Here is a 13,016-nt window from a genome sequence, read left to right as displayed (position 1 = left end):
TGGAGAAACCGGGCCCAGTAAGACCCTGGGTCCCAGGCAGGGGTCGCGTGGGGCCCTCTGGAACCTTGGAACAGCCAGGGCCCAGGTCGCGGGACTCTGGGCCCCAGATGGATTGGTGCTGGGCAGGCTGGACCCATGGAGAAACCGGGCCAAGTCACAGTGCTACTGAGTGCCTGATCCCACTACCTCCTCAAACCACACATACTGAAGAAAAAGAAAAAAGAATCGGAGGGGGGTTAAGAAGTCGTGGCAGATGCCAGGATACTGGAGATGCAGACGAAACTTATCCAAACGAACTGGAACTTTTGGAAAAATTCCCCATGAAGGAGGACTGCTGTTTCTCTATATTGTTAAGAATCTTGGACATCACCTGTAAGGAGAGAGTTTAGCGGAGACCAAAGAGAAAGGCGGTGTTGAAAGCAGTCTCCGCGATGGTGGTGGAGACTTGTATTTAGGAGAAGCAGAAATCGGATCCTACCAACCTTATTTTTTTTGGAGAAATTACACCAAATGTTGAATGCTACCATCACGCATGCTTAGGAACACTGGACAACATTCAGAGTGGAAAAAGAGCTTGGGAAAGATTTGAAATGGTGCCGGCAGTGGCAATGGCAATGGCCAGTACTCAGGGGAGGCAGAGATCTGATGTGTTACACCTGGAACCTTTGGAATAATAACCCCGGAGGCAGAATGCTACCACCACGCACCCTCGAGAACGTGGGACAATTGGTTGGGTGAAGAGGGTGCTCGGATTGGAGCCTGCCGAGGGGTGAGGCTGGTGACGGACACAGAAAAGCTGGGATTGGAGCCTGCCATGAGGCAAGGCCACTACTGCAGCCTCCGAGGCCGGGATCACAGCCTGCCGAGGAGTTAGGCCAGTTCTGGGGTCAGTGAGGCCAGGATCGGAGCCTGCCATGAGGCAAGGCCGGTGCTGGGGCCTTCAAGGCCAGGATCGGAGCCTGCCAAGGGGTTAGGCTGGTGCCAGGGCCAGCAAGGCCGGGATTGGAGTCTGCTGTGAGGCAAGGCTGGTGCTAAGGCCTTCGAGGTGGCGACTGGAGCCTGCCAAGGGATTAGGCCGGTGCCAGGGCCAATGGCTGACATCGGAGCCTTCCATGAGGCAAGGCCACTACTAGGGCCTCCGAGGCCAAGATTGGAGCCTGCCAAGGGGTTAGACTGGTGCTGGAGCCAGCGAGGCTGGCATTGGAGCCTGCCATGAGGCAAAGCCAGTGCTGGGGCCTCCGAGTCTGGGATCGGAGCCTGCCGAGGGGTTAGGCCGGTGCCGGGGCCAACAGCCAGCATCGGAGCCTGCCGTGAGGCAAGGCCGGTGCTGGGGCCTCCGAGGCCAGGATAAGAGCCTGCTGAGGGGTTAGGGCAGTACCAGGGCCAATGGTCGGCATTGGAGCCTGCCGTGAGGTAAGGCCGGTGCTGGGGCCTCCAAGGCCGGAATCAGAGCCCGCCAACGGGTTAGGCCAAAGTCAGGGCCAACGGCCGGCGTCGGAGCCTTACGTGAGGCAAGGCCGCTACTGAGGCCTCTGAGGCCGGGATCGGAGCCTGCCGAGGGATTAGGCCGGTGCTGGGGCCAGCGAGGCCGGCATCGGAGCCTGCCATGAGGCAAGGCCAGTCCTGAGGCCTCTGAGGCCAGGATAGGAGCCTGCTGAGGGTTTAGGCCGGTGCCGGGGCCAATGGCTGGCATCGGAGCCTGCCGTGAGGCAAGGCCGCTACTGGGGCCTCCAAGGCTGGGATCGGAGCCAGCTGAGGAGTTAGGCTGGTGTCGGGGCCAGTGAGACCAGAATCAGGGTCTCCCATGAGGCAAGGCCGCTGTTTGAGCCAGCGAGGTCTGGATCAGTCAACCGGGGAGCCAGGCCAATACCGGGGCCATCAAGAGTGGAATCGGTACTTGCAATGCGGCATGCACAGAGAAATATCGCAGAAAATATAAATCAGATGCTTCCCCTAATCAGCAATAACTAGGAGGAAAGGGGCAACAGGAAGAGGTCGATCTATAGAAAGGGCCCTATAGTGAAGCAACTAAGGTGACCAATCAGAGGGTATGGAATAGGGGAGGATGGAGCCTCTTTAAAACGCAGGAGGTACATAAACAAATGTATCAAAGTTAATCATCAAACAAGCATGGGATTGAGGGAGGGGGAGGGAATGGGATGGGGGCTAGATGAGGTCTAATTGGATGATGTGTGCTTGTATATCCTCTCAAGTCTTGCATTCCAATGTGATATATGATTACAATGCACCAAAAAAAAAAAAGAAATTCTAGGTAGAACAATAAGATAAGAGAAGAAAACTGAAGGGATATAATAGAAGAAAAAGTGAAATCATCTCTATTTTCTGATAACATAATCGTATTCATGTAAGACCCAATAATATCAACTAAAACTCTGCTCGAGCAATAAGAAAGTTAAACAGAGTAGTGGTTTCAAAATCAACTTACAAAATTAATAGCCTTTGTATACAGCAAACAATCCACTGAAAAAATAATATCATTCATACAGATAGCCAAAGAATAAAATGTGTAGCTAAACAGTGTGGGCATTGGTGAAGGGCTAAATGAGTGATGCTTGCATGTATGCCTCTACCATCTTGTACCCCATTAAGATGTGTGACTGTAATGCACCAGTAATAAATTAAACCAATAAATAATATTTTGATTTAACAAAAGAGTAGTTCATAGTGTAGAAAAATGATAGCTCTCTATTTGTACTACATAAATATGATATTTGTTAAAATGACATCAGATTCTTTTGTTTATGGGTAAGAAATATTGTCTTATAAGATTATAAAATTCTTTTGTTAATATAACTAAAAACAGACTTATGAATATGTGGGAGAAATTGATAACTATTCTGTAGATATCAAAATATGTAGTCTTTATTGCATGTGCAGATAAGTATTTCTTTATAATCTTTCTGTCAGGCAGGTGTGGTGTAGAGACCCACATCACTAAAGGAGATTTCCTGAAGTTTCATATAGGCTTGGTATACAAGGGAATACTGTGGTATTTTCTGATTGTAAAATTGTCCAAAATTTTTTTATTATTTGTTCATAGTCTTTCAAATAAGATAGTAAGCTGTTTGGGGAGAGACTGTGTCTACTTTGTTTCTCTGAATTTCCTGAAAGCTTCTGTGATACATGCTTTTTACTTAAAACTATTTTTTCATGAATGACTGATATTTTCTTATGAGAGCTTTCATTTAACTAACCTTGTCCTCAAAAGTCCCCCAGGTTTTCCTTTCTCCTGAAACAGAAATGAAATTCACATACCTGTGATGGTACAGATACATAAAAATTCTTATAGGCAAGTCTCTTTTTTCACTTTCTGTAACTGTTACTGTGAGTCAGATATTGTGAATAAAAAACAGAGATTCTTCTAAAAAATGAAAGACAAACAGGAATAAAACAAGTTTACCTTAGGCAGAGGTTTGGCAGGCTTGCAGTGGAGCCCTCCAACAAAATCATAATTTGGTAATGTTGGGCGAGGAAATTCCATATCCCAGTAAGATCGAATGAGCCATATATCTGCTTTGCCCATCATCTCTCGTAATGTAGTAGGTCGTCCTGAAATGGAAAAATAATCTTAAAGGTGTGGAACATAAAATACTGTCATATGAAAATGAAAATATCAGGTAACTTTTTGAAAGAATTTTTAATAATGAAGCCTAACATTCTTAAAAGTTACTGTTGTTAGATAAAGCTGATATGTGTATATAATAAGTTTATATATCAGTACATATTAAAAATGTATACATTTCTAATATTATATGGGCATATATGAAAGATACAATGTGAGATATTTAGTACAGACACAAAATATTTTAGTTTCTAAAGAAGAAAAATAATCTTACATGAGGAAACAATTTTTTGAATGCTGTACAGGTAGTTTCTAAAAATATGTGTCTCAGTTCTCAATTTACATGTTTACATTCATTAAGACAATTAGTGACATTTAAATTTTATTTATTTAAAGATGAAATGAAGCATATAATAAACTGTGCATATAGGTAAGATGAATCTCATTTCTCTGTGTTGAGCATATATGACTCTGTGATGTCCTGTACAAGTAATAGCCAAAGATTTCTAACTGAAACTAAACTATAAGTTTTCCCACAGTGTTTTGAATTTGACAAATTATTTTACCATTACACTTATAAAAGATTGATTTTCTGATTTTATATTCTTTCAAGCTTCAAAGACAGCATATTTTAGACTTTGCAATGACAACTGAAAATAGAACTTACCTAAAACTTCACTGTAAAACTGATTCCACTTCTTTTCATTGAATGTTTGAAACCAAAAATCAAAATAGAGCACATACATCATATTTTTTACCCGGTCCATGAATGTCATTTGATTACTTAATTGTGAGAGAATAACGGGTACATAGGAAGGAGGGAATGAAAGTCCTCCACTATACTTTTCATATGTGTACCCAGAAAAGAAGCGGAGAGTGTACACAAAGGGTATTTGCAGCAGCTCAGCCAGCAGGTCTCCACAGGGAGCGACCCCATCTGCCAGAATTACATCAAACTTTGACTCTTGTAGTTTTATCATAAGTTTCTTATTCAGAACCACATCTTTACAGAACACCTCAAAGTAATCAGAACCTTCCAACATGATTTCTTGTAGCATTGACAAACCTGTCCAAACTGAGGATTTTGGTATTTCATAAATCATTTTTCTGATATTTTCCACATATCTATTCTCTAAGTAATTTCTAGATATTGATGTAGGATAAGTCTCAAATTTAATAGCAGAGAGTTTTTCTGCACCATAAGAAATAGAAGCTGAGGGTTTCAAAACGGTCACCTCATGGCCTCTCCGGACTAGTTCATCCAATATTGTCTTTATATTGATCCAATGGCTGTACTCCATGGGCCACACCAGCACCTTCCCACAGCTGCCATAACCAAAGTAAAAACTCAGTTGTAGAAGCAGAAGAACTACAAAAATTTTTGGAGACATCTGGTAAAATCCCATTCTTTCCTTCAAATGCTGATTTCTCTGTAACTGCTTATATCTATGGAGCAATAATCAAGTAGTTAAAATACAACTTGTAGATAACAAAGTGAACGGGTGAACATTGCCACTGCATGCCATGTGGTAAACAAACAGTGGCTGACCTCATCTCATCATGACAGTGTACAGTGACTCTTACTGTGAGTGCTTTCCTGCAGTTTAGTGTTGAAGACCTTGCATGTGTAAGTCACCCTTGTTATGCTTGAAAGTTTAGAGTAGTGTCACAAACAGTGTCAAGTGAGACGTGATTACTGTATGCATCTTTTTGATGCAGCAGGAGAAAGTATAATGCTACTGAACAAAAAAAAAATTTGGATAACTTGGTTCAGTAGTTTTTTTTAATTTTGATGGGGAAAGTTTGCTTACCTATAATTTATATATAGTATCATTCATCAATATTAAGTATATAATTCAGTGATCTATAGTAAAATATCAGAGTTATAAACTTATAGCCAGGTGTGGTGGGTTATGCATTAAATCCCAGTACTTGGGAAGTGGAGACAGGTTCAAGACTGCAGGTTCAAGCCAGTTCACAATTTCTTAGCAAGACCCTGTTTCAAAATTTAAATAGAAATAATAGGAAAATTGGCTATATTTAAAATGCCCACACTATATCTGTATCATTGTACAAGCTCCATTTCTAGACAACTTTTAATCTATTTCCTTTCTTATTTGTTTATTTGGGAGATTTTATATAAATTGTATTATACAATATGTGGTCTGTAATTTGCTTCATATTTACAATATTTTTTGGTGGTAAAGTGGATGGATCCCAGAGGTTTTCTACCTCCCAATTAATCCCAACCCTTTCATTATTTTTATATTTAAAACAAAGTCTTGCTAGGTTGCTGAGAAGGCTGGTCTCCAACCTTCAATTCTGTGTCTCAGTATCCTAAGTACTGGGATTATAAATATGCATTACTATACTTGGCTTACAATAATATTTTATTTTTTAGTGGTACTGGGGATGGAACCTTTCCAACTCAGGGCTACACTCCCAGACTTATTTTATATTTTTATTTGGAAACAGGGTCTCTTAAGCCAGCGAGGCTGGCTTCAAACCTGCGTGATCCTCCTGTCTCCACCTCTCTAGCACGGGGATTACAAGCGTGCACCACCAACCCTGCTTGCAATAATATTTTAAAGGTTTATTTGTATTATTGTATGCATCAGGATTTCATTCTTTGTTATTGCCAAACTAGATTTTATACTGTGGATAGATCACATTTACTTATTCATTTCTCAATTGATGATCAGGTGTTTTCCCCCAAATTTTGGTTATTGTGAATTATGCTATTTATTAATACAAGTTTTTTATGAACATGTTTTTCATTTCTCTTTGGTTTATAGAATTGCTAAGTCTTATGATAACTCTGTTTGACTTTTGAAGAATTGTCAGACTCATTTTTAGAGTATCTATATAAATTTTCATTCACACCAGTAGTACATCAATTTTCTCACAAGGATGTGACAAGCAGTATGCAATTGCTTTATTATTTCTGTGTTTGATTATGATCATACTACTGGATGAAGTGAGAGCTCATGTAGTTATTGATTTCTCTCTAATTATGTGGAGCCTAAAGATAAGCATTTTTCATGCCCCTATTGAACATTTGTACAAGTTTCTTAGAGTCATATCTATTCATATCCTTCATTTAATTTTTGACTGTTTTTTTTTCTTGTCATTAAGTTGTTAATTTTTTTGTTGTCATTTCTTTGTAGACAAAGACAGAGGTTTATTTAGAATAGTGGGGGTAATACATGTTTATGGAACCTCTCTCACATGAGAGTGAGAGAGCTGCTTTTGGTGTCTCACAGTTCTTCTTTTACAGGAGACCTTTATGAGGGGGTGAGTAGGGGTACAACAGCAATATGAAGGTTTGGTTTTTCTCAGAATCTTCAGTTTTCTGACATCCCATTGGTGAGTGACTGGGTGAGGCCTGAGATTGACCAAGTGTCAGATGTTTCTTATAAATCATTTACAAAATATCTCAGAAATTTTAGATTAGGAGATAGGCCTTTAGAATTAAAGGTGTGGGCCTTTTGAATATTAAAGGTGTGGGCCTTTTGGGGATGAAATAACAAATTCTGTAGGATTACGTAAAATAATCATTGAGATTTTAGATTTAAAGATACTTTTTTCTCTGCCTTCTTTCTACCTATTACTTTTATTTTCTTTTATTCTACCTTATTTTTTTCTCTGAAACTTGGATCCCTTAGTCTTAAGCATTGGTTAAGGAAGAGTTTCTATTTTTCATAATTTTTTCAAGCTGGAAAGAAGTGTTAGCCCTACCTAGTCAGGAATTAAAAGTCTCATTCTAACTTATTTTCCAGAGCCAGCTGGCAAAAGTACGGGCTCTGAAAAGAGGAGTGAGGATTAAAGAATTTATGCATGGGAGGGCTTCTAGTCACTACTAGTGCAAAGTTTATTCTCTCATGGCCCTTTTATACACTTTCTAGCTTAGGGTTGCACAGGAATGCAAAAAAGGCAAGTACAAAGTACATACATCATAGGCAAGTCAAACAGTACCCTGGTACAACATAAACCTAACCTTATCTAGCAGACAGAACAATTAGCATCATTCTGAGAGGGTCTTATTTACTTTGAAACCCCCATGACTCCAAACTTTGTTGACTCTGGGTTAGGGACAGTTAGAAGTGCACTTCTGAGTGAGGGTGAGACAAGATAAGATAAAGATCTTAATGGTTCCCCACACTTAGTAAAAGGTGTCAAAGAAAAAATGGCCTCATTTCTTGTGGTGGTTTATTTTCAGTAGCAAGCAAGTAAACATCACTGAAGGTTACACCTTAAGGAACATCAGAATCTGTAGATGCCTTTTTTTTCTTGTGTGCTAAGCCTGTCATTAAAGTTGTTGGGTTGATTTTTTCAAGCCTGGTTGTTTTGTCTGTTGGTCGACAAAGACACTCTATTCTTATCTTTATAATCTTTCAGAAATAGTTTCTTCATATTCTCCTAAGTTATGAAGCTTCTCTGAGGAACTAGCTTCTCATTATATCCACTTTCTAAGTGTCAGTGACTTTTGTCAACTTTTTTTTTTGTGTGTGTGGGTCTGGGGATGAAACTCAGGGGCATTCAACCTCCAAGATACAGCCCCTGTCCTATTTTTTATTCTTTGTTTGAAACCAGGTCTCACTGGGTTGCAGAGGGCCTCACTAAGTAGCTGAGGCTGTCTGTGAACCATGATCTTCAGATCTCAGCCTCCCAAATGCTGGGATTATAAGCATGTGCCACCACGCCCAGCTGACTTTTGTCAACTTTTAATTGAGTTTGGCAGTTTCCTTCTGGGAATTGAACTCAGGGGCATTCAACTGCCGAGCTACAACCCTGGCTCTATTTTATTATTTATTTTATTATTTATTTATTTATTTATTTTATTATTTATTTATTGTTTTGAAACAGGGTTTTACTAAATTGCAGATGGCCTCACTAAGTTGATGAGGCTGGCTCTGAGCCTTATGATCCTCTTGTCTCAGCTTCCAAAGTACTGGGATTATGAGCAAGTACCACTATGTCTGGCTAATTTTACTTCTGTCAGTTGATCATTTATCATTTATTTTGTTTTTGATTCATGGTTATGGTATTTTACATATATATTGGATTATAGTATTTTTCACTATATGTTAGGCACTATATAGTAGTTGTAAGATTAAAGGTCAGTGTCTGTTGTATAGTCATTTTACTGCCTGATGATTTTCATGAAAGTTTATTCAGGCTCATGTCTGTGATTTAACAACATTATCCCAAAAGTAATAAATGTAATAAATCACAAAATTATAATTGTATTTTATGTATATATTTTTCCAAAAATATTAGTATATCCATTCTTTCAGTTTCTAACAAAATTTATTTTATGGTTTTATGTAATTATTATTTAATAAAATTATTGTAAAATATGGATGTGCATGTTATAGTACTTTAAGTAATGTCTTCATGTAATGAGTGTTCTGCCTCTTCTTTCCTTCCCCATGATCTTTAAAAGAAACTCCATTCCCATCTTTCTGTTGTCTGGATGTGTCATTCTTCCCATCTGTAGACAAGAACCATGGTAAAAAAAAATTCTGTTTCACTGTGATGTTGAGACTCAATTTTTTCAAGAAAATTTTATGAGAGTATACTGTAAGATATGGATAAGGCAGAAAAACAACTGTGTTAAACTAAAACATCACTTTTATTGTACCAGTATTGGGAAGGGGCTTCAAAATGTATTAGTGTACCAGAATTGGGAAAGATTTTCAATTTTAAAATACATCTTTGGTAGTAAAGAAAGCCAGGAGCTGTGGGGAGAGGGTGGCAGATTTCCAGGTACCATGGATAGTAAGCAAAGGAATAGAAGAAGCCTAGGGCCTTTTTACATTTCTGAAGAGAGGCAAACTTCCTCAAGGATGTGAGGAAATCCCAGATTCCGGATAAGCAACTTAACTCATTTTGGAGTGTAACAAAAGGTGTAGGGGTCTGTGATGGAGACAGAGCTGCTTCCCCTGCCCCCGAGGGGGTGGATCTGGTTGGGTTGGGGACAGAGCAGGATACCTGGGTTAGAGATAGGGCAGGACATTTACATATCAAACAACCTGCCTCAGATCTTATAGGCTGACTATAAGAATACTCTGGGTCCAGGGATCTTGGGTGAATTCATCCGAAACACAACCCCCCATGCCACTCCTTAATGGCATGGGGCTGTAACTGTATTCTGTATTTCTATATTTTTAGTAAACTCATTTAAATCTTCAGCAAGAGTCTGGGCTATTGCATATTTATCCTTAGCTCAGGACAAGAACCCGTGGTTTTTGTTTGAGGGAAATTGTGTCCGGGAGTCTAACAGGGGTCTCTAGGGACAGTTTACCAAAAGGTAACCCTCACCCCCAAATGGTAACATTCTTCTTTCACCACAACATCTAAAACTGATCTTTGGCACCCAACATTTTGGGACTGACTTTGGTTCGCACTTTACTCTAAGCTCTAGTTTTCCTCTTTCTAAGGGCACCAAAACTGTAACACGTGGGGCACATGTCTCAATAATTTTCATGGAACTTTTTGTCCAGTGGGTCTGTGGACAACAGCAGCTTAAGTTCAGGCTGTAGAGTTGTTGAGCTTTAAAACAACTATAGATTTGCCTCCACCCGAGCTTTAGCTTTAGGGGATGCAGGGAACCTCATCCGGACAGAGAAAGGCCATGTAGCCCATTGGACAGTAGAACATGGAGCAAGGGTAAAGGGTGGCAAAGCCCCTTCTCATTTAATACCTTCTGGTGGGGAGTGAGGCCACCTTTAGAGATCACTGCATCTCTAAAAGTGAATTCCAGGGCACTCGCCAGTGGTCCTAGTAACCACTGCACCCCGAAAGATATGTACCTTTCTGGAACGATAAGGAGTTGCTCTAGAATGACTGTTGCTCTTCCTGGCATCTGGGAGGCAATTCTGGTTCATGGGGAACCCCCCCCCCCAACCCCCGGCCAAGGAACTAGCCCACGGTCGAATCTTCTCCAGGAAAATTCCCCTTTAAATAGTGTAGCCTTGGTAGGCCCTATGAGTGCCCATCCATTCTGCTCACATCAAAGATGGGACACTCTTTCAAAAGCCCTGTAAACTGTTAAATCTAAAAAGAAATGCCCATAGTCCACCTCCAGAAAACTTCCCAAACAGGAGATGCCAACCAACACCCACTTCTAAAAGGCAGTGAGGTTTTTTTTTTCTGCAGTTGTAGTTGGGAACAGACTAAGAAGCATTGCCACTGTGGCCATGAGCACCCTCTTGGTCTATAAACTCTGGCAGTTTGCATGTTCCGACAGCCCTGAACTTCCAGCGGCTGAGCGCTGAAGTCTAAATTTTGCATTTAGAGGCCAGAGGCACTTAGCCAAGCATGTTTGAGAACTCTAGGTGGCTAAGAGAGCCTGACTGTCCCAGATGCAGCTCCAGCAGTGTGGGATTCAGAGGGTCCTAATGCCGCTGAAACAGGGGTTTCTTGAGAGAAAACCCCGGTGAGTTCTTGTCTACGGTGAGCGAAGAATGACACCCGCAGACCTCAGGAAGGGGAGTAAAAGGTTTATTGGAAGCAGCAGGGAAGAGGGCAAGGGTGGCTGAACACCCCAAAGGGGCTGGAACTCTGGGTCCAGCAGCTGCCTTCAGGACAATACTTGAGAGTAGCCCAAGCTGAATTGCCTTCAGGTGCAGGCTGCTTTCTTCCGGAGTCAAAGCGATCTGCCAGAAGGGAATAGAGAAAAGTGGCCTAACACCCCATAGGGGCACTCGGAACTCCGGGGTCCAGTAGCTGCCTTCAGGGTCACTACCTGAGTGTTGCCCGAGCCAAGTGCCCATCAGTTGCAAACTACTTTCTTCTAGAGTCCACGCGATCTGCCAGAAAAGAGGTACAGGTCACCCCTAGGGGCCTGGCCAGCCATGATGTCCGGCAGAGGCCTTCAGGTCACTACTCGAGAGTTGCCCAAGCCACGTGCCCTCAGATGCACTCTGCCTTCTCTCAGGGCCAACACGACTTGCGAGAGAGAGAACAGTTCCCAAAAAGGGGAGGGGGTCCTGAGCGGGAAAGTCCCTGCTTTGCCATCCAACTGGGCTTGCCTGACAGCTTGCAAGTCCATTTGTGGTTAGGGTGACTTTTGGAATTCCAAGGAGAATTTGCATAGGGCATTTGCAAGTCCTTTGAAGGGTCTCCTTTCAGGAATGCCAGACTTGCTCCATGGGTTTGTTGATTAGGAAACTCAGGATGGCTTTGTGAAGCTCTGGCCTTCTTATCTCTGAGCCTTTGGAGTTTCAGGCATTTGTCGCCCCTCAGGAAACTCAGGAAATTAACTTTTTTCTACCAAGGCCTTTTCCCTATCTGCCTATTTCCTTTCTACCTCCTCACTGCCAGATTAGTCTTCAACCAACTAGGCTGTTTTTGGCCCCCTGTGAAAGAAATCTGTTTGTGGCTAGCTCTGAATTGTTGACAGTTTTAGGCTTCTATTCCTACCTAGCTAATACAACAGTCTGAGGCAGAATATTAAAAATGGGAACCACCCATTCTGGGTCACTGAAAAATATTCTGAAAAATACAGTGTTTTATTAGCTGGTAGCATTACCTCACCCAGAGGGAAAAAAAATAGGGTGGGATTAGAAGAGACAGGGTCTGGGGCAGCTCAAACTCACACTCTTACATTTCACCCTGGCTGAGGAACACTCACACACACACACATATATGTGCTTGGCTGGATTCGCCTCCAGCCAAGCTTTAGCTTTAGGGGATGCAGGGAACCTCATCTGGACAGAGAAAGGCCATTGTAGCCCGTTGGACAGTGGAACATGGAGCAAGGGTAAAGGGTGGCAAAGCCCCTTCTCATTTAATACCTTCTGGTGAAGAGCAAACTGGTGGAAAGTGAGGCCACCCTCATGAGGTCCACACAAACAGGGTGCAGGGAAGAAGGGTAAACTTCTGGGTATAAAATACCTCTCTCTGTCTTAGATGGGATTCCAGCAATATCCTAATGCTAAGGTAATTGGTTTTAGATTGGGAAGCTCTGTCTGGGGCAACCTTGCCCAGACAGATCACTAAAACCCCACCCTTTCTCTCTCAGATGGTATCCCAATACAGGTACATTTATGATCTAAAATGTAAATATTCTGGGGTCTCAAATGAAGAATTATTTTAGTGACAAAGTGAGGGTAAATAAATGTTTTAATAGTTGCCGGAGCCAGCCAGCAAAAGTACGGGTTCCGAAGAGAGGAGTGAGGATGAAATAATATAACTCTTAAGAATTAAATCTCAAATATTATTTATTCCTAAGCATGGAAGGATCGCCAGCCAGTCAACTCCCTGGTCCATATCTCTACTGGATGATACTGGGGCTTCTTCTCTTGTGGTATTTATAGTTTTTAGCTTTAGGTTACCCTGGAGGGAAAAATTCCAAAGTCCCGGCAGGTCAAACAATACCCTGTTGCCACAAACAATACAAACCTAGCCTTAGCTCAGACAGAACAAT

The 13,016-nt window shown here is 41.6% G+C and overlaps 1 protein-coding gene across 10 annotated transcripts in view; it reads right to left on the bottom strand.

Moving 5' to 3' along the window:
• LOC308264319 (UDP-glucuronosyltransferase 2A2-like) overlaps nt 1-13,016 on the bottom strand; it is a gene marked incomplete at both ends in the record, with an annotated part of 115,354 nt that overhangs the window by 60,920 nt on the left and 41,418 nt on the right. The window contains 2 exons of one of the 10 annotated variants that reach the window (XM_080697491.1): nt 3,422-3,570; nt 4,251-4,420. The exons of 3 other annotated variants lie outside the window; for them this stretch is intronic. In XM_080697491.1, coding sequence (XP_080553617.1) covers nt 3,422-3,570; nt 4,251-4,420 — 319 coding nt within the window. Of the gene's footprint in view, nt 1-3,421; nt 3,571-4,250; nt 4,639-13,016 lie in introns of all 10 variants that reach the window. 6 more of the 10 variants (XM_080697490.1, XM_080697501.1, XM_080697500.1 and 3 more) reach the window with 6 other exon arrangements.

Source organism: Muscardinus avellanarius (assembly GCF_963383645.1).
Source record: "Muscardinus avellanarius genome assembly, chromosome: 6".
Classification (NCBI taxonomy): domain Eukaryota; kingdom Metazoa; phylum Chordata; class Mammalia; order Rodentia; family Gliridae; genus Muscardinus; species Muscardinus avellanarius.
The sequence above is the reverse complement of the archived record's forward strand: the minus strand, read 5'-3'. Positions and strand labels throughout refer to the sequence as shown.